Here is a 26,657-nt window from a genome sequence, read left to right as displayed (position 1 = left end):
TTATGTCAGAAGGCTCTTTTAAAGTTTGCGGTGATCAATAATTATCCCACACCATAAGTTTCATGCTCTGGCATATGCTTGATTTTGCTTGAAAGGAATTGCGTGCATCCTGGAAAATCGAAGTAGCATAAAATTGGGTTGACAATTCATTGGACCTCTGCACCCCTTCATGGAACATGCAGCGTGTCAACCTGTCTCCCCAGAGGGGAGGAGGTACCAGGGAGGCTGAGTCTGCTCCTAGGCAGCAGCTGCTCGCTGCAGAGTAAATGCAGCCACGTTTGATAGCAGCTGTCAGTATTGTTTGGGGGACTGACTTAGGGTAAAGAACAATGGGAGAGGCCCTGCTCTTAGTTTGCATCGACTTTCAGGCTAAGAAAAGAAATAGTAATTTAACGGTTTAGACATCTATTACAAGTGTGAAAGATCATGGAAGAGTACCCTTTGAAATGCAAATGAGCCGAAACATTCTCATTCCCTTTAAGGTACAATCAAGGAACTAGCTTACTGCTTGCCTGACAGGGCTAAAGATATTTCTCTTTAGCAAGTGTGGAAAAAGTTAAATCTACTCAAGGACACCAAGTCTCGAGGTGCGCTCAGCTTGTGTCCTGGGCCCGTTGATGCTGTTTTGGGAGGAAGAAAGAGATCAGGTTCTTCTGTCTGTGTTGAGTGAATTAATATTGCACATCTCTCACCAGCGTAGAAAACATGGTTTTCATATTTGACAGAAAATATTGTGTTTCTAAATCTTTTTTTTTTTCTTTTTTAACTGCAGCACTTACCTTCAACTTAGATTGCTGGTATTTAACAGAGACAAGCTTACAGAGCTTCTTACACATTTGATATTTGGAGGAACTATTGAAATATTTTGTTGGACTTTTTTGTTCTTTAAATGGCTTTGACTGATTGCAAATTTGTTGTCTGACAGAATAATAACTGCAGCCCTACTTTTTGAATTTTACTTTTTACAACCTTTTTTGCTATTATGTACATCCTTGTAACAATAAAGTACAAGTTTTTAACAATGCAGAGCTCTAAGTAGGCACAGGGTTTATTTGGTTTGACACAGCTCACTTGTGCTTTTAAAAAAAAAAAGCTGCATTGTGGAAGGAAATGTGTTCGTTTGATAGCTTATGTTTTTAGAGCAGAATAGTCTTCATACTTTAAGCAGCATTCCCAGAAACAGTTTTGCTTTTGTCTTAATTTTATAGTTTGGAATTCTATAAAAGCCTTTGAAACAAAATAGATGATCATATGTGTAACATTTTATTTGTGGACTTACTCTAAAGGAAACTCTTCAAGATCACAAAACTCTTCAAGATCACTCCCGACTTTATTATTTGGGAAGTGTGGAACTAAAAGCACATCCCTACCTGCTATGATAGACATTTAATAATTGAGTTGTAGTTGATACTGGGTTTCCAAATAATTAGCATTTCTTTTCAAATCATCTATAATTCGTATCTATCCATATCTGTGCACACACAAATTTGGGTTTCATTCATTAGTGCATAATTTATAGTCTGTGAAATGCACAGCTCTTGAAGGCACAGGTTGACTGCTTGACAAACGGGAACACCAATGTAAACCGACATTCCTCAAGGTGCAGTTTCTCTTACCCCAGGAAGTTCCCTTGTATCTCTTTTCACCTGTTTTCCCCCAGTCCCCTGAAGAAAGAAGGTTGGGTTTTGATGGAAAGGCAAAAGGAAGCAGCAAAGGAAACAGTTGCATAGTTGTATTTCCTGTTTCCCATCAAGAACCTGGACCCAGCATCTTGGTATTTGTTATCATTTATAAGAGGGTTTGCATTGTTACCTCGGGAAACGCATAGGCCTAGGATCACAGGGACATCGGTAGGACACTAGGTGCTGCCATTTATAATTGTGGCCTTGAACAGTTTTTTAACTTCTGTCTGTCGATGGATGACACCATCTAACATGCAGGGCTTTTGTGGGGATAAGACGTTGGCTGACCGCCCTTACCCCAGCACGTGGTCCTACTCCTTGAACTGCCTTTTTAAAAATTATTTTTTAAGTAGACGTTGTCCTTTAGAGCAGTTGCAGGCTTACAGAAATATAACACAGAAAGTACAGAGTTCCCACTTACTGCACCCCACCCACGGTTTTCCCTGTTAACACTTTGCATTAGTGTGGTATGTGCTACAGTTGATGAACCAGTTATTAGAATTATATTGCTAACTAAAATTCATTAGGGTTTTTGGTCTTTGTTTTATCTGGTTCTCTGTGGTTTTTGTTTTTAATTTTTGTTCTGGGATCATATCCTGAGCTGCGTTTTTGTCTGCCTGGCTTCACTAAGCGGCTGTAATAGATCCGTGGGTCCGGTTAGCTGATCCCGTGTGAGGGGTGGTTGCCCCAAGCAGCTGGTCGCCTCCTTCCCTGTCTTATCTAGTGGTTACATGGATGTCAGTGCTCCACGCTAGACCCAGCAGATGCCCTTCTCCTGCCGTTACATTGTCATGCATGAATGACTTTTAATAAGAACTCAGCAGTGGAAAACTGCTCCCATTCAGCTTCTGATGAACAAACGTAAAAGTTAGAACCGAGAGGGAAAAGTTTAAGTTTTGGCAACAGATGGGGAGGGAGAGTTGAGATGCAAAGATGTGAGAACAAGCCATCATTGGCTTCCTTGTGCAGCTCTAGAAAGAGGAAGGGGTCCAATGGCTTGGTTACCCCTGAAGCATTAAAGGGAATGTTGTGGAAGAATTTGAAGGAAGGAGAGAGAAAGACCGGAGAGACGAGAAAGCCAGATGACAGTGAGGATTGTCCATCCTGTAGCAGATTGTGTGAGAACAGCCTAGTGCCTCCTGCTAGGCGTAAAAACAAACAAACAAACAAACAAACTTGAGCAGTGCCCTGTAGCAATCTGTGTGAATTTCAGGAGTTTGGGGTTAGTGTAGGCATACTTGTTTTCCTTTCTCACTTATTTGAACATAGTCTGACTTATTTCACATGAATATAACTCCTGTCAAGGACTGTGGGTCAGATTTGTATATTCCTGCTTCATGGACAAGTATATTAAGTCTCCACTTTGAAAAAAATTGGTATGAAATTTAAAAAGTCTAGGGCATTTTGTGATTTCTAACTACATGTGATTGTGTAGGGGGATGGCTTGTACCTAGACTATTGCTGTGTCTGTGAAAGGAATGGGGCCAACTATACTTCAGAGATTGAGTGGTAGCTCTAAAGGGCCCTCCATTGTTTGAGCTGATTGGTTTAAGGATTAACAGAAGGTTGGATTATTTTTCTCCTTTGGCTTTAGCCATCAGCTATCTATGGGATTGTAGTGTGTGAAGTTTAAGAGTATGAGATTAGCTTTTTATGAGCATGCAGTTAATCCCTGGAAAGCCCATCAGTAACCGGGCTGTAAATTTCTTTATACAACAAATTTGCCCTAGAAGAATAATGCAAATCCTGCTACCAAGAACAGAAGACTAAACAGCTCCAACAAGCATGTTATCTTCAGCTCTACTAACTTTTATTAGTAACACACTTTCCACTTAAATGCCAATAGCCCAGTCTTTTATTAAATTTCCAAAGGAGAATGCTGTATTGCAAACACATTTTCTGTGCATCCTCCTTCTCCTTTGGTTGTCTTGGTTTGTTCCTGAGAAGCATCACAGTGTATGATAAATGCAGGGTGTGACCCCAGTGTCTGAGTACTTCTTATAGTCAAAATGCATTGTAGTTATTAGAAAAGTCATTAAAGTGCTGTTTATTTTTTAAAACTAAAAAGAGTTTTTTCCCACATATCCTCATAAGATTTTTTCATATTTCTTGAGAGAAAGTATTATATATATATATATATATATATTTTTTTTTTTTTTTTTTTTGGAGGGAGAAACTAAAGTTCCGGGGTAGAAAGTAGAGTTCTCCATTTTAAGAGCTACACCTATACAGTATTATTTGAGATATAACTTGCATGTCATAAAAATAGACGTTGTAAAGTGTAAAGTCATGGGTTTTAATAATATTCACAGTGCAGCCATCATCACCACTCTCTAATTCCAGAACATTTTCATCACCCGAAAAAGGAATCCCATGCTTACTAGCAGTCTTTCCCCTTTTTCCCCTCTCCCCAGCCTCTTGCAACTACCAGTCTACTTTCTGTCTGAGTTTATCTATTCTGGATATTTCATATAAATGGACCTTACAGTACATAGTGTGTGTTTTTTGTTTTTGTTTTTTATGACATGGGCAGGCACCAGGAATCAAACCAGGGTCTCGGGTATGGCAGGTGAGAATTCTGCCACTGAGCCACCGTTGCACCGCCTAGTGCATTGTGTTTTGTGTCTTGCTTCTCTCACTTAGCATATTGTTTTCAAGGTTCATCCATGTTCTTCCTCGTGGAGCATCCATCAGTACTTTGACCCATAATAGTCCCTTGTTTGAGTATACCACATTTATCTGTTCATCGGTTGATGGACTTTTGGGTTGTTTCCACTTTTCTAGCTAATAGGAATAATGCTGCAATGAACATTTGTGTACAGGTTTTATCGTGAACCTGGGTCTGTCTATGTCCAGGGGAATTGCTGGGTCCAATGGTAATTCTGTGATTAACTTTTTTGAGCAGTCGTCAGACTATCTTCCAAAGTGACTGCACCATTTTCCATTCCCATCAGCAGTGTATGAGGGTTCCAGTTTCTTCCCAATCTCACCAGCTCTGTTACTGTCTGTCTTTTTTGATTATAGCATCCTGGGGGGTATGTAGTGGCCTCTCATTGTGGCTTTGATTTGCATTTTCTTGATGGCTAACGATGTTGAGCATCTTTTTCATGTGTACCTACATGGATTTTGAAGTGTATCTACCTAAACAAGGATTATTTAAACTAATTCTAATTCAGACCTCTAAATCCCAGGGGGTCTAGTAATTGTCATTACCAGAGCAGTCATCCCGGGAAGTTGGGACAAGGTGGTCATGCAGGCTGAGTTGACTTGTGCATTTAGCTGAAATGTAGAAAGAGTCAAGATGCGTTCAGATCCTTCTCAGAGGCTTAGGCTCTTTTGCTCCTGGCTTCTGCCTGGGTGTGTGTCATCATTTTTGCTTCTGCATATCATTTGTACGTGTGCTCCTGCACTGCCTTACAGTGGGATGTTATTTTTCTTTTCTTTTTTTATTATTGTCTTTGAGTGGTTTGAGAATTCTTGGCCCCAGTGAGCAGTTTCTGCCTATTTATCACCGATGCCCCTCTTCATGGGAGAGGCCATTCACATAATGGGAGGTTTTCAGATAGCTCCTGGAGCAGTGTCCTTGATGTTTCTGCTGCCAGACAACCCTTTCCCCACTCGTTTGCTGCAGCATACCAATTTTCTTTTTCTCTCTAGTCTTCCAAGATAAGAACTGAGTGTTTTAAAGAGCAGGGAAATAGCAGAAATCAGGGAAGAATGATTTGGAGAGAACTGTCAACAAATGCTATTTTTCACGTTTTTTTTTTTTTAAGTGTTTAAATACCAAGCGCTATAAATGCCACTTATTGTCATTCTTTAAATATTAGAGATGCCATTTTGGGGCATGGATCTTAATTCTGGTTGGGTTGAGTTTGCGATCTTTGTGACATCAGTTTTGTGACATGAAATTCCTAAGATTGTAAGGTGGGTTAAATTTTAGAAATTAAAGTTGATTCGGTGATTATTGGCATGGAGCTTAGCATCTAGTGAGGGTAAGGCCGGCATTGGCCTTTATTTCCATGTTGGATGTCCTTCCCACTTGTATCGGCAGCTCTGATGATAAATCATGAGCTGCACCTGCGTTTTAGAAACAAAAATGTAGAAACCACTACACCATTACATTAAACCTCTGAATGTAAACAGCCAAGTCAATTTCATTATAGTATCATCATTGACCCAAGCTGCACTAGGTAAAATGTGAATTAAAATTCTAAATGCGTGGCTGTTGTTTGACATGAATGAGGTTACTGTATGCCTTGTGGGTTTTAGGTATCATTAACTCAGGGTTTGGTGTTTGTTTTACTTGTCTCACTCACAGCCTGTTCAGATTGTTTGGGCAAGAACAAGTGCAATTATCTCCTTATTCCCAAATCTAAACCTTTCCATGTTTCCCTTTTAGACACTGGAACACTACTATATGAAAGTTCTTTCCCCGGTTTGTAAAATAAGATCTTTTTCTTAATTGCTAGTCAGTTCTAGAAAGCAGATGCTCATTTTTTTAGTTGTGACAGGATGCTTGAATGATGGATGAGAGAGGGACAGTGAACACTTGAAAAAGTATTTTTATTTTTTAAGTAACAATTCAGCAAGATACCTGGTATACAGCAACATGAATTCTAATATATTGGGACAGAATTCCAGCTCAGATCTAGACCAGAGTTTTTCGGCCTTGGCAGTATTAACATCTTGGACTGGATAATTTTTTGTTATGGGGACTCTCCTGTGTTGTAGGATGTTTAGCAGCATCCGCTTGATGCCAGTATCCCTCCCCCCTTTCCCCCCAGTTGTGACAATGTTAAGTGTCTCCAAACTTTGCCAAATGCCTCCAGGTGGAGGGTGGCACAACTGCCCTGTTTGGGAACCACTGGTCCTTGCCTAGCCTCAGAAATCCATCTATCTGTATGGCTAAAACCCTACCATTCCTCACCAAAAATGCCTTTTCTCTCATAGCTGTACAAACTGTTTGACATGTGTGTTCTGTCTTGTGTAAATCTGCAATTGTTAACTTTTTTTAAAGCGTCAATTAATTATGTAATGATTGGATGAAAGGTTGGGTTTCCCCTCCCTGCTGTCATGTTGAAAAACATTTTATAGTTTTCCAAATGAAATGTGCAGCTTTAGTCTAGAGAGAGCAGATACATATAAATGTCTTTAATAGGAAGAGCCCTTGGGGTTTTTGTTGGAGTCTTTTGCTGACTCTATAGCAATGTCAGTATTTCTTTTGTTCTACCATATGTCTTTAAAATAGCATTCATACCTGTCCCTTTTGTTAAGATGCTGGCCCCCCCTATGGCCTCAGTTAAGTTTCATTGAGAAAACATGAGCTTCCAAGAACAAGCGGGGCAGGTGGCAAGCCTGAACAGTTTCACCCACCTAGATGTGCTCCCTCTGTTCATTTCAGTAAATGTTTTATCTTGAAAATGACACCTCTTGTTTGTTATGTGTCTCCTTAATAAAGCCAGGGGCAAGGAAGTCTTTATTCTTCCTCCCAAGCTTCCTTGGAAGAGAGAGGGTTGCAGATCGTTTCCTCAATCTTCAAATTTAGGAATGCGCTCTGGGAATTTAGGACTAGAGATGGCTCCTCGGTAGTCAGTCTGAGAACAGATGCCCACCTGTCACTGCCCTGTAGGGCAGATGGTGGGTGTGTCTCTGGGTAAGTGGTGGTGTGTGCACTCAAGAGCTCCTTGTCCGCTGGGCAGCAAGGGGCATGTGGGAGCTTCAGTGGAGAAGATGATTGTGCTCTTTCTTTCCCTTGCTTGGGACCACTTGATCCTGAACTCCCTGTGTCTGTGCTGGGGCTGTGGCAGGTCACCAGACAAATACTGTTCTAGGAAACAAATGATGGCATGTAATCCTCTTTTTGGCCATGTACCCCAGGGCAAGCCTCTGTTAGCTTTGGGCCAGTCCTCTCATCTATGGAACAAGGTGCAGCAAAGGTCCACCCTGCCCGCCCCGGGTGTGTTCTCAGCTCAAGCCTGATAACGTACATGAAAATCCATGAAATACTATTTAGGAACACTGCGTGGCGGCTTAAAGAAATAGAATGTCAGGTGCTTGTACCCATGTTTCCTGGAACCACCATGTCTTAATAGTTGGGATCTATCCTTCTTCTAAGTAGTACTCTTTCCAGTTTAATAAGATGGTGCTTTAAAAAAAAAGAAAAGCATGCAGGATGGTCTAGCTGAGGACGGAAGGACCCAATTGCTTTTTTGTTTGTTTGTTTGACTCATAGGCCTAATTTTAATTAGGCTTAGTCTCCCCTTTGTGGGGATAAGTTTCATAGGGGCAAACCCCAAGATGGAGGCTTGGCCTGTTGCTTTGGTTGTCCCCACTTCTTGGGAGAATATCAGGAATTCTCCATGTGGGGAAGTTGAATTTTCCCCCTTTCTCACCGTTCCCCCAAGGGGACTTTGGAAATACATTTTTATTCACTGTTCAAATCACTCTGGGATTTATCGGGGTGTCACCCTGGGCAAATCTACAAAATCTCATGCCCTACTCAAGGTTCCATGTACTTGTGGTGTTCAGTAAGCTGTCCACATAAGTCGTATTAGGAAATGCAGAAGTCAAAATATAAATGTTGTAACAAAGAAACATTTTTTGCTTTAATCTCACACATAAGGTAAAGTTTTAAAATAGGAATTACCATCTGTTTTCAACACCCTGCAATATTGACATTGTTTTGTTCTTCCCCATGCAAAAACATTTTTTAATGCGTACATTTAGTCACAATCATTGTACACCCAATTGCTTTTAATAACAGACAATGAGCTGTTTCTTTAAGGGACCTGAACCGCGAAAAGCAGGATAGAAGTGAAGTTATCTGTGGCCATTTAGACTGTTGAATACGCTGTTGATAGTTATTAGCCTAAATGTTGGGTTTAACTGTGTGGGCCTGCTTCACAGCTGTGGTGAACCCCTTCATTATATCCGCTAGCCTCACTTTGCAGTAATATATGAGTCTGTTTTCCTGTCCATCTTGCTAAAAGCTAACTTGGGTTTGGGGGAAAATCTCTACTTCCCTCCTTGTCATCCATGTATTATTACCTGAGTATATGTTTGCTCTGACATAACATTCCAGCTCTGAAGTCTGCTGGTGACTATTCTGGATATTTTTTGGGGGGTGGGGAGGGGTGATCGTGTGGCATCCTCCACCCTGTGGTTAAATTCCTTCGCCTCTGCTTAGCCTCTCTCATCTTCCTTTAATCATTGCTGCGCTTAATTACCCCGCTGCACTTGCTTATGTATGCATCATTGCTTCCCCCCCACCCCCCAAGCCGGACATAGCTCTTACTCTCCAAGTAATGATAGTAATTGCTGGTAGGACAGACATGTTCCTCATCCTTCTCCAAGCACATTTCTTATGGCAGGTGTCTGGTTTCTAATTAAGTGCTAATGAGCAAGCCTAGTGGTCCGTGATGCTATGACCAGCTCCTTCGGTTTTATGTCGCTAATGCTGAGCTCTTAAAAGGTGGCAGAGCAAGAATGAGTGTCTTTGGGATGACAGGAAGGTGATTTTACGCATAAAGAAATTGTTATTATGATTTCAAATGGCGAACAACTGGTTTGTAAATACTTTCCAAGAATACTGTTAATGCTACCTGCTCTGACCTCACTGCTCCTTTCCATTTTTCCTTTAACTAGAAGTGTGGTCTCTGGAAGGAAAGGAGGATTAAAAAGATTAGGTTGTCTCTGCAGAAATTTTTTTGAAAAATTTATCGTAAAATCACCATAGACACTGATATCTGGTTTTAAATGATTGCTGTTTTTTTTCTTACTCTTACGGGTGGGAGGATTCTTTAGAAGCCAATTGAAAAGGTCAGTGGTCTGGGTGGAAACTGCTGAAGCTTTGGCATGAAGGTTTAATATATTCTGTCCACGTAAAGGCATAATAAATAAAATGAGTAGTTGAGTCCCAGGGAAGTGAGCACAAATCAGAATCTTAAGAATTTTCTAACACTACACCTTAGGTATTGAGCTTTAATCGTTTTTACTGTCTCATCAAAAGCGAGTTTTATGTTGGACAGCTGAAATGTGGCCAGATTTATGGAGCAGGGGCCATTTGTTGGGTACTTTTTCATTTCATACAACATGCTATTAAATATAATATATGAGAGCAATGATACTTTTTAATGTGAACAGATTTATAACTTCTGGAATGGGTTCAGGGATGGAGGCAAAATGGTGTAATGGAAAAGGCATCTGGGAATGGGGACCTGGGTGGGACTCCTGCCACAGACACTAGGTCCCCGAGGCTACTAGAATGGTTTCCCCTTCAGACTCTGTCTGGTTTGGTTGTTGTCATCTGTAACAGAGAAGGGGTGGGGTTGAGGTGGAGTATCGGAAGAAGGAAGGGAGTAGGCAGCATTTTACCTCTCAGGTTTCTCCCAGGTTTAGCAAGCACGGTTCCCTGAGACTACCAGCGTTAGATGTGGTCCAGTGGGGAGCAGCTTCAGGGGCCGTTGCTACCTTGGTTCAGGCCCCTGCTGCCTAGAGGGAGAGCCTCTGCAGCTTCCCCGTTGGCTTTGAGCCTTGGTTCCCTTGATGAATTGGGATTGTCCACACTTCCTTACAGTGAAATAAGGTAAATGCAAGGGTTTGTGTGGAGCATATTAAGACATCCGGATGCTGCTGCTTCCTTCTTTCTGCATCCTCTTAATTAAAGATAGATTTTAGTTTTGTTTCAACCATTGCAGTAAGTTAAGGTAAGAATATAGATGTAAAATGGAGTCACCTAATAAATAGTGACCGGTATAGTGGCTGCTATATTTTAGGGTATATCTGTCCCCATCCCCCAGCCAACAGATACATTGTAACCTCTCGGGTGAGTCTTAAATTTATGGCATCTTAGACTCAAAGACATGTTGGATTTCATCCCTGGAGGCACCTAAAGGTGGAAATAACCTTTGAGTACTTAATAACTTAGCCCGACTTGCTAATAATAAACAGCTGCACTCCTAGGGGGGTGAATTATGCCAGAAAGCTACAGTGTCGATCTAGCGATTATATTTTGGGAATGTGGGGAGAGATAACTGAGTAGGTGAAAGCTTTTGATGAATGAAAGCACTAATCACCTGTTTTTCCCCCTTTGCTCCCTGTTTCTCTCTTTACCACCTTCGTGTGTGTGTGTGTGTGTGTGTGTGTGTGTGTGTGTGTGTGTTCCGTTCCCTCCATCCTCTCACGCCTACCCCTTGCCCGGATGCTTTCACCACTACCACCATTGCCATCTCCTCCTCTTCCTCCTCCTCTCTCATCACCACCACCAACAGCAGCAGCAGTTGCAAGCTCAGCATCTTTCTCATGGTCATGGACCCCCAGTACCCCTAACGCCGCACCCATCAGGACTTCAGCCTCCTGGAATCCCACCCCTCGGGGGCAGTGCTGGCCTTCTCGCGCTGTCTAGTGCTCTGAGTGGGCAGTCTCACTTGGCCATCAAAGATGAAAAGAAGCACCACGAGGCAGAGCACCACAGAGGTGAGAGGCCGGGCAAGCCAGATTAGGACTTGGTCCTGATACTCAGACAGTGCTGCAAAATTGTGTGCATCGCTAAAGAACGCCCCCACCCTATACAGAGAGGAAACAATGAGATAAAAGAGGAACTGTCGCAAAGCTTTGCCAATGAAACACAGTTCACCCTGGAAGTTTTCAGGGCTGGATGTGGGGATGTATAGATTTCTCAATCTCTATTTAGGTTGCAGGCATCTTGACATCTTGGCAACTGCTTAAGTTAATGCCAGTGGCCTGTACAATATTATGGAAAACTGTTAACTGCTTAATTGGGTAATTTTCAAAGAAAGTAATGTTGTTAAATGGGGCGAAATAAGAAGTTAAATTTGAAAGTGAATGTGTTCAAATGAAAGGTTTGATAATTGCATCTGTTACTACTTAATTTCATAGGCTTTAATTCTAGTATGCATTAAATATTGGGCAAAATTGCACTTGACTAATTTTTTGAAGAAAAGTAATTTATTCTGTCAAGAAATTTAAAATATAGGCTTTGTGTATGGTTAAACTGTAAATCTTATGTTTACAAAATACTGTAATTTTCAGGAAATCACTGTATTAGGAATGTGCAATGACATATATAAATAAAAGCCATTTTTAAAACTGTTTGGGGCTTGTGTTCTAATTATTCCCCCCTTTTTTTTATTTCTGTTCTTGCCTCTGTGTCTGAACGGGCATGTCTGTGCGTTTCTTGGTAACCTCCTCGGGAGCAGAAAGAGAACCAGGCACAGTAAGTACCAAACGCCTGCTGCACATAAAACACTCTCCTTCCTTCGTGCTTTCCCAAGTTGCTTTGCTTAAACACAGGCCCAGACACGTGTGCTTTACATTTCTCTTCCCTGATTGTTTCTCTTTCTTCTGGTTCTTCATCTTCTTGTTATTTGGTATGATTATTTTGTCCCCGCTTGTCTTTCCTCTGAAACTTGGGCTCGGTGTGAGGGACAGCATATTCGGGGACACAAGTCTTTTCTCCCAGTACTCACTTGGGAATGCGTTTGGATCGGTATGTGTCCCAGACCCACTTGAAAAAACATTTATTGCATTGCGTCCATGTTGCCTGTCATTAAAAACCATCTTCCTTTTCATTTTAAATCAGTTTTACAGGCGCGGGGTCACAATCCGTATGTGAAATTGGTAAACCATTCATTATCCTCTGCAAATGCATCTTAGTTGCAAGGTTTCCATGTCTAGGTTTCTTTCATAAATGCCCTTGGAGTGTGAACTCGAACTTAAATTTGGTTTAGGCCAGAGAGCTGAGGTTATGAGTAAGTTCTTAAGATGAGGAAGTTCGGTGTGTAGGACCATCTTTTCACCAGCCTTAATATTAACATTTTATATATCGCACATTAGATCTGTGCATTTGACGAGCTACCAGTTAGCTGTGCAGGAGATTCATGTCTTAAATTTCTCAAGTGCTATGGAACAAAATACAGTGAGGATTTCGCCTCTTTAGAGCTTGGATAACCTTACTGGTTTTTTTTTTTTTTTGCCTCCTCCGTCCTTTTCTTGGAGGTAATTTGACATGGAATGTTTTGACTATCTTAAATTTCATTGGGTTAAAAATGGGATACTAAACTTTTGCTTCTTTAAGAGTTTGGGGGAAGATATGCAAATATTTTCAAATATTTGAAAGTTTAATTTTTTTTTTCTTTTTCTACTCCTAGAAAGTAGCTACTTTTAAAATTCTCTGAGACAGATCTTAATATACTTCATATGTCTGGATGTGTTAGGAGGAGTAAGTAGGTAATGGTTAAAGAGGAGAGGTAGCTAATTTTTTAAATCATCCACCACAAGTTTTTTTTTCTAGAGAGTCTCTGGCAAAGAAAAGAGAAAACAAGTTACATCCTGGAAATAAAATATTCTACTCCAAATTTATGTAAACTGACTTTTAATTTACGGAGGTGTCTCTGTAGATCATCATCTTTCCTGCCAATAGAGTGTCAAATAAAAGAATTCGCCCTGAACCAGAGAATAGGCACAGTCACAAATGATATGTTGGGATAGCATGTGCCTGCAGTTTTCTGCATGTTTTTAATACACTGAACTTATTCTACATTTGGGACTTTCTTTCTAGTTTAACCTTTTGGTCCCAGTACTACTGTTATATCTCACCTTCAATCACTATATATTTATTTAGTGCCAACCATATATGTAAGGCAGTCTGGGAAATGTGTCTGTACTTTGGATATGCATGCACACATTATCACAAACCCTTTCTCTTAAGAACTGAGGAGACGAGACAAAATTGCTAAAAGACCCAAGATAGTATAACGACTCAGCCAAAGTAACAGGCAGTTGTAGAAGTGACACCACGGTATTTACCTCTGAAATGTCAGTGGCACAAGTGGGAACAGGTGTGCATACTTAAACTATTAAGTGCATTTTCTATACCTTCTGTGTCTCACAGCCCCCTATTTATATTTTCTCCTGAAAAATATAATCAAGTTCTTAATTCATTGAGGGACTAGAGTGGAGTGGAGGAAGGATGAGTTGCACCCTTAAAGAAGTACAAAATAGTCCTCGAGTATTTTTCTGAATTGATCTGTGTACAGTGTTTCCTGCTGGATTACTGCAGAACACTGTTTGCTACTGATGATATAAAAATGGGGAAAGTACACTAATCTGTAACCTAAACATTTAATTCACTCTGTAGAGAGGAGTGAAATTGCTGGCTGTCCATATAAGTGAGGTTTTGCTGCAGTGAAATAAAATTAAGGAGCTCTTAAGACTTTGTATAAAATTGCATATGAGAAGCAGTAGGTAATGAGTTGATGTGGAGTATTAGTGCCTAAAATATTCCAGTGCTCATCTATTTAATAAAGTGGTTTGAATTATGAAGTCTGATTTTATTTGGGCAGATCTTCTGCTACTCTTGGATTTGTTGTTTTGTTTAAACCCCACTGAAGGGGTAAGGACAGTTCACAGGACAATGTTTTTCAAACATTTTGTTCTCAGGATGTTTACGCTGTTAAGAATTAAGGACCACAAATAACTTTTGTGTATGGGGGTTAATATTTTAGTATTTATTGTTCTTAGAAATAAATTTTTAAAATAAGATAAACCATGAAAGAAAAAAACATTTAAAAATGGCTTAAAAATTATAAACCCAGTACATGTTAATACAAATAATATTGTTACTGAGAAGTATTTTCTAAAAATAAGTGTGGTACTGTTTTACATATTCACAGATCTCTGTAATGTCTGGCTTTAAAGAGGATAGCTAGATTTTCATTGGCTTCTGCATTCAATGTGTTGTGGTATGTTATTTTGTTTAAAGTACATGAAGAAAATTTGGCACCATAGAGGTTTGTAAGGGTCTTTTGGACCTTTTGTGGTCCTTGGACCAAACTTTAAGCACCACTGCCTTAAGGGGATACCAGTCTGGAATTATTCAGAAATCCTTAGCCTTATTATTCCCTTTTCTTTCTATATTGAATACATTAACATTAAGTGCAAAAGCCAGAGACTTACATAGATCCACAGAGACTTTGGGGTATGTATGGATTTTTATCTGTGAGCCTAACCTGGCTAGTGGGTAGTTCATGTTTATTTTTAATGACAAAATTATTCAATTTGCTAGTTGAAGATATCGTAGAAAAACAAATGAGCCTTGTGGTAACCTTTTTTAATGTAATAAAACTCAGGAAATGAAAGCACTAAGAAAGGAGTGACAATGTGACAACTACTTTAAGTTTCTTGTTTCTGAAAGGGTTGAATGATAAAGTTAGTAACTTTTTAAGAGATTTATTTTGTTATTTTTAAACTAAGACTTGAGTACTGTTTTTCTAATCAAAATGCTCTAATTTTTAAAAGACAAATTTACTTATCAGAGCATTACTATTTAGCAAAGAAATATCAAATAACTTAGTAAAAGTCTTATTTGTTCAGTAGTACCTAGTAGTGATAAAAAACTTAACTTTAGATATTTCAATTAAAGATAAATGGCATTGGGCAGTGCAGTGGTGGCACAGTGGCAGAGTTCTTGCCATGCCAGAGACCCGGATTTGATTCCTGGTGTCTGCCCATGCGAATAAAAAAAAAAAAGATAAATGGCATTAAATTTTAGCTGAAAGGATGACTATCATTTAAACAAGTCTGCTTGAAGGACTTGGAATTAAAATGTTGGCATACAGTTGTAGAGCTTCTCAAAAGACATCAGAACCTATGTTTAAATGCTTTTGTTCATTTAGCATTTTTATTGAGCACATGCTATGTGCCAAGCATTTTTTTGAGTTTCACTAGATACACCTGCTGCCATTTTTTAGTGATCCCTTTTAATATCACAGTTAAGTATTTGTGGAAATAATGAAAAGCCTTTATCTCTAACCCATGTGATTACTATTTAAAACATTTGGTAAAGGGAGGAGACTGGGGAATTGGGGGGAAACCCCAGAACAAAAGGTCTGTGGACCTAGTCAGGGTTCCGAAAGGTCCTTGAATCCCTCTGAAATTGTATACAGAATGCTGTGGGTCTGTGCTCTCGTGAATAAATTCTGGGGAGAGATTATAACTGGAATCAGACTCTGAAAAGGAGTTCCTGACGCACAGCAGTCTCAGCACTGTTCGTGTGTCTTAGAGATCACACAATGCAAGGCCATTGTTTAAATCAGTAAGACCACAAGCTCACGGAGGTGGGGTCTCTCAGTTATACAGTTGCTTTGTTAATAGGGTCAAGATTTAGATCATGTTTGACTGAAGGTCTGTGTTGACTCTGCCATAATCAGTTTATCGTCAACATGACAGAGGACAAGGAGGATATAAGATGCGAGGCTTGCTTTGGAAAATACACTTTACTGTTTTGTCTTTTTCTGAAAATAAAAATATCACATTAGTTTCCAGTATCTCTTTGGGACTGAGGCAGCATGAGGAGTAAGAGAAAGAAAACTAGTTTTGGACAAAGACAGAACTAAGTGGGATCCTGGCTGCACAGATGAGTGTTTTTTTCCCTTCCTTTGACACCTCCCCAGTCTCATCTGTAAAATGGTGGTAACAGTGGCTGAGTCACAGGGTGAAGGTTAAGATACCATACAAGGGAAAGTGCTTTCTCCCCTCTACCTGCAGAGAGGCAACACAACGATAAATGCACTGTGAGTCACACTCAGTATAATTGCTTGTGATTTCCTCTTGGTGTTTTTTTTTAATAAATTGTGAGAGGTGGTTGTGGGCAGAGTGGCATCTACTGTTTCTCATAAGCCCGGCCCATGAAACTGTTCCCATTCTCCTTAACTTTGTCAGGTATGTGATCCTCAAATTCATCCAAGGAAAGCAGGGAATAGGAAGAGGTGTTTTCAACAATATATTCGTGACTTAAACTTGCCCTGAGTCAAGGAATTACCTGGAAATAAAGGATAAAACTGAAATTAGTCACCTAACATTTCAAATTTTTAGGGATGGTGGGGCATCCAAGTTTTTTTTTTTTAAAAACAGTTGCCTCAGCTGATTTTCTTTTAGGCAGAAATTTAAATTGTGCTGCCTAAGAAATCTATGTGGTGAATCCCTGAGCAAAGGAAAGCCCTGGTTTCTAGATGATTGGGACCTGTGTGTACCTGCAATCAACCAGGCGGAGGTTTCTGTTTTCTATGGATGAGGTAACTCACCAGGTGGATATTGGGCCTGCCCTTTCAGGTTTTATCTCACCCTGATTACAGTGACAATAGGACATCTTTATTCTAAAACACCAAAAAGTAAGCAGAGAACATCTCCCCATGCCCCACTTTTTTTTTTTTTCGGATTTTGTTTGTGTTCTGATTAGAAAACTTTTTACATCCTTATCATCCTTTATTGTTCTCTCTCTCTGGAATGTAGGTAGGTCGTAAACTCCATCCCCATCTTTCAGATGGGGAGATGTGCATGTACCTGTAGGGAGGTATCCAGATAGCTGACACAGTCAAGTCCTGACCGGATGCTGTCTAGTTCCAGGGCCTTTTCTTGCATAAAAATGTGTCTCATCGGGTCAAGAACCAAGAGGGACAGTTACAGCTCAGTAGCTCTTATGAAACATGTTTTTAGAAAGGTTCTAAATATATATATGATTTTTGCTGTGACAATGAGATCTCAGGTTAAGGACTGAAGGCATCACAAGGATATCTAAACATAATATTTGTGGTGAGCCTCCAGAGTTTGTTTTGCATTGTCTGGAGGAGAGTTGAAGGGCAAGCTGGGGGGCATGAGAGGATGAGGAGGAAAGCATCCATCATGTGTGATTCCCCTTCCATCCAGCCTCTAACATTCACTGCTTCTGTCCATCCTCTCCTACATGGCTACACTCCTTTCCACAAGTCCTGGTGCCTGAGTCACCTGTCTAACGCAGTGCATTCCAACAACGCCAGGCTCCTAGGTCAAGCTACGAGAACACTCTTCTTCTTTCCCATATTTTGTATTAAACATAATAAAAAATAGATGTGTACCATTTATACCAGCTGTTCCTCCAGGGCACCTATTTCCACTTCCTCTGTGCTATTGACAAGTGGGGATCCCATCCTGTCAGCTATGTGGGTTAAAAAGAAAATGCCTATGTTGAAAGGGGCAGAATATGTCACTGACCAATTGGACTGCAGCAAAAATCACAGCACAGGGTGATGGCTTAATTGGTATCAGGTGTAGATGGGAAGGCACACAGATGTGATGGGGTGTGTAGTTACCTAATTGTTTTAATGTTCACCCGAGAAGTTAATTGTCAGTGTAGAGTGTGCTAGCAAATTAGGTTCCCACTGTCAGCGTAACTGAGGATAAATGAGGTGTCATGAGTTTCCAATCTGTACCTCTGACACAAACACTTTTCCTGTGGGGAGGAGAACGTTCCCAAGGGGAATCAGCATGGCAGCTAAAGAAATCCATTTGAATAATGTGCATTATTTTCACATTAGAGAAACCTGTCGTCTAGCTGTTGCTGTACCCGTGAGTGGATTTTCCTTTCACATTTGCTTCTGATGGTTTGGGGTTCAGACTCAGCTGGCAAAAGAGTTGCTCTGTGATCCCAGGATATTGAAGTCTGTAACAAGTGTTCCAATAATACTGACAGTGTAATGTTTCATTAAATTTGCTTTCTTTCATATTTTTTGGAATTACTTCCAAAATATATTAGAATATGTGAACAACCATTATAGTTAAATTGCTAAAAAAGTTAAAGTAGAGGGGTAAGGTACAAAGGCTGATTTTTTTAATCCTTATTGTGGCAGCTTCCTTAGTATTGAATGGCTGTTCAGAGCATGGATATAGAAGAAATCTTTGTCCAGAATGGTGAGCATAAAATGTAATACGAAGTCCAAATCTTGACATTTTATTTTGACTCAGCTGTATACTCTCCGAGATTCAATAGGCTCTTCTGTTTGTGCTGTACGTTCTTATATGAAAGTGTGGTTGAATAATCATACTCTGTCATAAGAGAATACATTGGCCACTGCTAACCACGAGTCTTGTATACTTTGCCAACGACTAGACAATGTGCATGCATTTAACTGCATCTGGGAAAGGCCCTGTTCTATGTGTTTCTATAAAGCGTGGTTCCACAGTCATGAAATTGTGCTCCAGAGCTTGATTCTGATTTGACGACCCCAAGGCAATACACACAAGTTGTAATATTGGGGAGATCTACCACTTGTTCTTTTTTATTTCAATTAGTTCCTTTGCTCCTGCTAATAATGGTCCTTAACTGTCCTGCGGCACTGTTAAGGCAAACAGAAGTGAACCTCAGAAACCGTATATTAATTATATGGAACAATTTGGTTGTTGTCAGTGAAGATGCCCATTGGGGTTTTATGTTCTCAAAGAACTGCAGATTTTCTTAAGGAACATTCCTCCTCAGTTGTGGAGCTGCTTTTTCTGTTCCTGCAGCTCCTCTAGTCATATATGTGCAGTACCTACATATAAATGGAGAAAAATCATGTCCGTTGGGCTAAAGGATCTTTTAGGCCCTCCTCCTGTCTCTAGAAAAGAACCTTCCAAGGGAATTTTATTTTTTAAAAGATTCGTCACATATACCTCTTTCTTCTCTTTTAACTTGGATCTTTACCCGTAAGTACACATAAGGTGTTGAAAATCATTATGGCTTAGTTCAAAGATGGAAGTTTAGTTTGTTTTGAGAGCATAATGCATTTCCAGATCTTGATTTGCTCAGACTGGTAATATCCCCTGTTTGTTGCATAACTTCTATTTTGAGTTCTTGTAGAAGGTAAATAAGATGATTTTGTTTAGTTCTTAACAATTTTAAAACAAAGGAAAACTTAGATACAGTCTGGAAATCCCAGTCCCCAGGACTTTTGTAATTGAAGTCTGCCCAGTATTTAGTGTGTGTTTGAAAAATTCTGGCAGACATTTACATTTTAGCAGCTGCAAGGTGAACTAAAACATCAGGTTTCTTGGCTAAAATTAGAAAATAGCAGTCAATGTGGTTATATGAGTTCTCATGCTGATCAAACCCCTGTTACATGGCTAAATATTTAGCAAATAAATATTTGAAAAATGAATTTTACTTGATGATTGCTGTTTGCTAGATTAAAATCTTTCATACTTTAGACTCTGAGAAGAAAACCAGAGGTGAACAGGTCTGGAGAACTCCCCTCTGCAATGATTGGCATTACGTGGAACCCGTGCTGTTTTGTATTCTACTTGCTGTGCTATATATGTTCCTGGATTTCTTTGTTGCTTCTGTCAAGGTCTTTTTTTTTTTTAATCTTAATCTTGGGTTACTTATGCCAGGATTCATGAGTAGAAAATGCAGGAATTTGAGGCTGGTTTCGGGTTGTTTTAAAGTAGGCAATAAAATTTCATTTTTTATGTGTTCATATTTTGAGGGTGTTCAGCATATAACCAAATAAATTAAGAGGCTATGTGCGTGCTTGCAGGAAGGAGGGAGGACCAGAGAAAACATGTATTAGGCATTGTGATGGCGCATCATAATGTTAAGTACAAGAGATTAAAGAGCCACTGTGGATTTTCAGTGGTAAGTATTTGGGGGCCAAGTATTCTAAGTACATAAACATAAAGTTTAAAGATCACTCTTGGTAGGGGAGGCACTTTGCCGTAATGGTGAGCAGAGCTTCTTGTTCTGAGGCAAATAACTTTCCCTTTCTGCACGCCATAGTTCTCCAGATAAAACGAGCGGGTGAGGGGGAAGAGAAGAATCTGGCTTTTAAAATAACTTTTAAAGCAAAGCAACCTTCATTTCTTTCTTTTCAAATTGCCTTTTCTTAAATGTTGCGTTGACTCATTAGATCCCAGACTAGAATAAAATAGAATCCTGGATTTTGAAGGGTCAAAAGGATATTCAGTCAATACTCAGGTATAATCTCTTTAATTCTTAAAACATGTATAAAATGGCTCATGTTAATGACCATTGAAATGAGTATTCCATGTCTGAACCCTAAGGAACGGCTATTGGATGGTTTTCTATGTGAGGCATCCATTGCTAATGGTGAGAGTTACTTTGGAGTTTTTGGGGAGCATATGAGGAAACCAGAAAGATTAGGGACACTTAGGCAGTAGTAAAAACGTTGGACGAAGTTCATTAGGCTGGAACTATTTGCTTATACCAAGAACAACAATGAAAACAGTGTTAGGGTTGGGTGAGGTCAGGAGCAACTGCACACATTAAACTGGGTTCGTGGAAAAAGGGTGAAAGGGAAGTGGGGCTGCTTAGCCTGTGGGCTGCAGTATGAGCCAAGAATTCTGGCTCCTGACCCGGGATCTCCCTGCATTTTCTAGCCCACAGTCTTTGCAGCCCTGTTTTACAGTGTCATAGGTATGAGACATTTTGTTTTGTAACTTGTTGAAGTCGGCCTGTTGAATGTGGCCAATTTTCAGATAAGCGGGGGTGCTAATTACTAGCCTTGTCCTAGTTCAGAGGAACTTTTAGAGCTTTTCAAAACCCACTCGTATTTAGGCCTCATTTACGCTGTTCAAGTGGGGATTACGATGGTAATTCATAACACGGAGAAGCGTGGGCAAGCTTGACAGTCTTAACAGTCTAGCCGTTGAAATTTTATTGTTTCTAACAAAAATTGTATTATTCCCAACAGAAAGGCAGTTTACCTTTACATTTGCAGTGCCGCTTGTTATCATTAAAAATAAGCTTTGAATGGTTGAGTAGTTGGCACTAGTTCACAGTATGAGGGCTACAGAGGTGACCCTGTGGAGAGATACTTTAACTTCAGAATTGCCATTAAACACCGACTCATTTGATGCCACCATGATCTGCTGGGCACTTGGGCAGATGTAAAGTTGACGAAGTTACAGCCTTGCCCTTGACATGTACACTTAAGAGTCTGGGGGAAGAAGAGACTTAACAGCTAAAGTAATTTAGAACAGAGACAGGTGTATTTTAATTCTTGTTACATATGCGAGCAAGCTGCTGCTCCACAGGGCTCAGCTTTTCATAGAGTGCATTAGCATTTCCCAGGATTGTTAAGTCTCATGTGACCTCTGTCAGTCGCATGACCACACCTGCGGCAGTGGTCAGAGGGGTGAGTTTTTAGCAGACATTTATAAAGGTAATTAGTTCAGTGATCCAACAAGCTCACCTTTCAGCCCCCAAACACTGTAGTAAAGACATTACTTTGAGCCTCTTTATATTGAATTGCCTTGGTTCCTCCCATCTTCTTTTTTGTAAGCCTCCTGGCATTTGTTTAGCTTGAATGGTCATGAATAAAAGACTCAGAGCTAGCTTTGGAGTCGGCCCCTGAAGTGGGCAAAAGAGGCTTCAGATTGCCTTCTGGTCCCCAGTTTTGATTCCCTCCTCCGTGTGCTTGAGCCAGGAACGCCCCCATGGCACTGTCCGTGGTTTTCACCAGGGAGCTTTTGGAGCCAGCCAGCCTGGCTGTGGGGAGCCTCATTATTACCTCTGGCCAGCAGACCCCTGGCTTTTAAAATGCACCATGAAATCTTTGCTCCTGGTGTGTACTGTCACATAAATTGTGGTCTAATTTAAAGGTTTCCCCCATGCACCGGTATTATAAGTTGTGGCCGAGAGAAATAACATAAATGCCTATTGGCCTCCTACACCCCCCTCTTAGTTCGCAAACATCTTTCAGAAATTGGGGTTATCTGGGCTTTGTGAAAGGAGGTTTTTGCACAGCTCATTCAGCATTGTTCAAGGCAGTAACACATCACTGAACAAATTGCCCCCTTGCATATGCTAATCCTGCATTTAAAAGAACTCATTGTAACATGTTCTGATGCTTTAGCCTGAGGGGAGATGGGAATTGAAGGGATGTCAGATCCTGTCATGTGACCCCAGAATATCTAAAATGCCTGTTTTCTTTGGGTCAACAGTTTGTACTCTGCATATGCCAATGAAAGTATCATGTGTGATTTGAGATTAGTCCTTACCCCCTGCTTTTGTGGGGCTTGGGGGCGCGGGGAGCTGGCCTCACTATTGAGGATTCACTGGCCGAAATTCCCACTTTGGGGCTTAAATTTCAGAGCGATTGGCGAAGAACACCAAATCTTATTTTCAACAATAAATTAAAGGAATTCAAAAGAGTTCTTTCATTGTTGCTGTGGAAAATGTGATTTGCCTGTTAGGGGACAATGCTGTTAGTCCCACCCTTTTAGCATGGCACACATTACTCTTAACAGTTTATAGAATGTGTCTGATGGAATAACCTCAAGTTTTGCTCATAGGCTGTTTATATTCCTAACCAGGAAGTCACAGTAGAGGGAAAAGTAACATCCACATGTAAACATCAAGCTCCTATTCCTCTTGGCAGTAAACAGAACAGAAGAACATTTTGATTGGTCAGGGCCAGAAGGATCGACCAGGATTGCAAAGTCTGGGCTCTTTTTAAGTGCATAAATCTCTATAAATGTTTACCATCCAGGTCTTTTGATGAGATGAACTAAATGGAATGAAAAGCTGTGTCAGTATCATATTTCTAAATAGCTATCACATCCAGCTTGGATTTTCATGTGTACAGAGGGACCTGGGAAGAAATCTTTGATTACTTTTTTTTTTTGTCTTGTAGAGTAATTCCCTCTTGGTACCTGACAGTCTAAGAGGCACAGATAAACGCAGAAATGGGCCTGAATTCTCCAACGACATCAAAAAAAGAAAGGTGGATGATAAGGACTCCAGCCACTATGTAAGTAAATAAAAGGCCTTAAATAATAATTGTTCACTTACTTACTCACCTTCCAAATGAGTATACAGAGTACCCCAGGATCTCAGTGTAATTCCATATCCCTTAAGATAATACAATAGAGAGGATAATTTCTTCTTTTGTAGGATATTATTTCCCTTTAAGACAGTCAGTTATATTTCTGTCAAGCTCAGTATTACTTTTAGTTTTTTTGCCTTAGTTATTTATCAAAGGGGATATTAAATGTGGGGCCAGCTTCATGGGTGTGTGACCTGCTGGGCAACTAGACAGGACCCTGCTCTTAGAAAGGCACTGCCCCACCTTTGTTTAATGTTCTGCTGTTGCTGCTTTCAAATTCCCAAATTTTGAACAGGAGACTTTGTATTTTCATTTTGTCCTGGGTTCAGCAAATTTTGTAGTCATCCTGCTAAAATAATCAGGGTGAAAGTTCTGGTGCTGCAAGATACCCTTTTGGAAGCTTTCCTCATAATCTGTTGAAGCTTATACTTAAAAGGCTGATCCTCTTCTGCAGTGATCAGTTGAGTAATGTTAGTCCATGATGGAAATGGAAGAAAGGTTGGAGGCATCTGATTGAAACCCTACAAGTGAGATCACACGACTGCTTTCTGACACAGCTCTCTGAGTTAAAACCATATTTGAGAGGAGCAAGCCAAGCCAAGAAGCCACTGGCTCTGTTCTCAGGGTCGTGAGCGTTACAGTTGACATATGACTTGGAGTTTCTTTGTGTGTCCCTGGGTGTCTATTTCAGGATCGATGAATTCTCAGGAACAGTATGAGAGTACTGTGCTACACTGGGCCACTTCCTTGTTGCTTTTGAAGGGAGAGTCCCCTCCCCCCATCTTGCTGCCCTGTGAGCTATGTGACCTTTAAATGATAGGCCTCTCTGTGCCTCCGGGGCTGGCTCAAGCCTATAGCCAACAATAGGAGCATTTCTTGAGTACTGAATCAAGTTAGTGCCAGGTACAGTGTGCTCTTTTACATGGATTATTTCATTTTACTCTCCTAACAGCCCTGTGAGTTTGGTAATCAGTCTCCATTTCAAATATAAAGAAACTGAAGCACAGATTTTTTTAAGTAATTTGCCCAAGGTCATAGCTAGTGGCAGAGCCTGGAGGCAGCCCTACTCCAGAATATTAGCTCTTAATCACTGTGCTAAGATTCCAGAACTGAGATCCTGACACTGGATATTTTGCTTAGAGGTCCTCAGTTCAGTCCATACTTTGCAATATAGTTTAATAGCATCCTGAGAACCACAGTAGTTGGTCTCCCTACCCAGGCCAAGCCTTTTTAGCACATCCTAATTTTCCTTTATCTGTTGTCCAGAGCATGTATGTAGTGTTATTGTCACATCACCTACTACTGTGTTAGCAGGTGCATAACACACAGAAATTTGCTCTTATTACAATTCTGAATTGTTTTCTGTGAGGCTTCTTCCTGTATCAACAAGTTATTTAATCATGACTGATTTGGAATCCTTATTTTATAACCTGCTTATCCAGGTATGTCTGGTTGGGTAGGTGGTTGGATAATGTATGGAGGTTATATTTGCAAAGGCCTCAGCCTTAGATGCCAGGGGTATGCTGTACTGTGAAGGTTTGTATTTGCAGAAGGAGCCATTACAAACCCAAGATTTAAATGATAGAATACTTAACGGACTCATTACTTCACAGTTCTGTTTTAATAAATTGTTTGCTACTTTTTACCACTTCAGTTACTACCTGGGCCATTTTTATTTTTTATCCCTAAAAGGGAACCCTCTTTAGTTTATATTCCTTACCACCACCCTTTTGTCCCCCTTGGGTTCTTAAAACCTGAAAACATTTATGCTTTTCTTTGGCTTTACTGACCTAAAAGAAAACAACTTTTATTAAGTATTCATTTTTTTCCTTTATTGCATAAAAATATTTCTTTCAAAACACTATTATTTTGTACTACTCAGGCTTCCTCATTGGTTGCAATTTTATGTTGTTGCTTGTGAATTATATGGTGCCTTATAACAGTGATTCAAATGTATTTTGTAACACGTTATCAAAGTCAGTTGGGTCTCACACACGTAATGCTCTAAGTACTTTTAGGAATAGGCTAGAAAAACATTTAAGACATAAATTTAGCGTTGAGGGTAAACTTTCGGATCTGGACTTGGGTCACTATGAATAATATTTTTATACTAATATTTCCTACCATTATTTATGTATTCTTAATTGACAATGATGACCTCAGTATAGGGATTATTTAGATCATAAATTAGGAGCCTGCTCCTTTTGGAGAATTTGCTTGGACCCATTGCGAAATCCTGCTCTTTCCATATGTTGTCATGTTACTCTACATTAAAAGGACCAAACACCTTCTGGTTAAGAAAGTAGACTATTTCATCCTGTAGGGGTCATCTGATCATTAAATTAAACAGCTTTTCTGAATCTTTTCCAAGTTCAGTGTCACCTTGGAGTTTCCTCTCATTAGCAAATTTTATGGCTTTATGAGGAGATAATAAAAGCGTTATTGCGGGTTGCCAGGGCCCTCCAAATTTTGCCATCCTACCTTCCTTATATCTCTCCAGAAATATTCTGGGCTGATTGCTAAAGAGGTTTATTCTTAACATAAGGCTGGTCTTAGTTCCGTATTCCAGTCTGCAGCTAGCTTGTTTTTCATTTTCTTTCTTTTAAAATAACTAATAGTTGTACTGTCGGGAACATGGTTCGGGTGTGTTTATCTTTATAATTATGGATAGTCTACAGCATCAGTTGGTTGGCTATCTTCAAGGTGATACATATAGAAGAGTTGTAGTTAATTGAAAATCAAATGGGAACAGTGCTCTGATGCTATAGGGATGTGTGCATTTCAGACCACAAGAGCAGTTCAGCTATTGCAGTCATTTATTGAGCCTTTTCTATCTACTGGTCATCTGCAACTTGCCTTCACCTGTATGCAAGTTGTGATTGTGTAGCTGGTATGCTGCTGCAACAGAGTTCCTGCCTGGGGCTTTGTGTAGTCAGATGAGAAGAGGAGGAAGGTGGTATCTGTTATCAGAGTTGGCCATCTGGAAGGGCCTGCGAGCACATTCCTGGTAATTTTTTAGCCTATTTACCACCAAGGGTCATAGAAAGAAAATCACCTGGGTCTCAAATCCTTTCTCAGCCATTCACTAAATGGCATTAACCTTTTTCTTCCCAGGACAGCGATGGTGACAAGAGTGATGACAATTTAGTTGTGGATGTATCTAATGAGGTAACCCTTCTTTTTATGAGCTTTTATCTTGTGTCTTGAAAAACATCCTGTTAAAAATTGAACAGTGAATGAATGAGGCAGAATCTTCATTGATGTAGTGGTCTCCTATCTTTTTTTTTTTTAACTTTTTATTGTAGTAACATATATATAT

General features: G+C 40.0%; 1 protein-coding gene across 10 annotated transcripts in view; it reads left to right on the top strand.

Moving 5' to 3' along the window:
* Positions 1–26,657, top strand: part of TLE1 (TLE family member 1, transcriptional corepressor) — an 85,865-nt gene that overhangs the window by 31,229 nt on the left and 27,979 nt on the right. For 6 of the 10 annotated variants that reach the window (XM_077148505.1, XM_077148503.1, XM_077148499.1 and 3 more), the window contains exons 7-10: positions 10,952–11,156; positions 11,900–11,916; positions 23,147–23,263; positions 26,453–26,506. In XM_077148505.1, coding sequence (XP_077004620.1) covers positions 10,952–11,156; positions 11,900–11,916; positions 23,147–23,263; positions 26,453–26,506 — 393 coding nt within the window. The remainder of the gene's footprint in view (positions 1–10,951; positions 11,157–11,899; positions 11,917–23,146; positions 23,264–26,452; positions 26,507–26,657) is intronic. The other 4 variants (XM_077148500.1, XM_077148497.1, XM_077148506.1 and 1 more) reach the window with 1 other exon arrangement.

This window comes from Tamandua tetradactyla, chromosome 2, assembly GCF_023851605.1.
Source record: "Tamandua tetradactyla isolate mTamTet1 chromosome 2, mTamTet1.pri, whole genome shotgun sequence".
NCBI classification, from domain to species: domain Eukaryota; kingdom Metazoa; phylum Chordata; class Mammalia; order Pilosa; family Myrmecophagidae; genus Tamandua; species Tamandua tetradactyla.
This window is presented reverse-complemented; position numbering and strand designations above follow the sequence as displayed.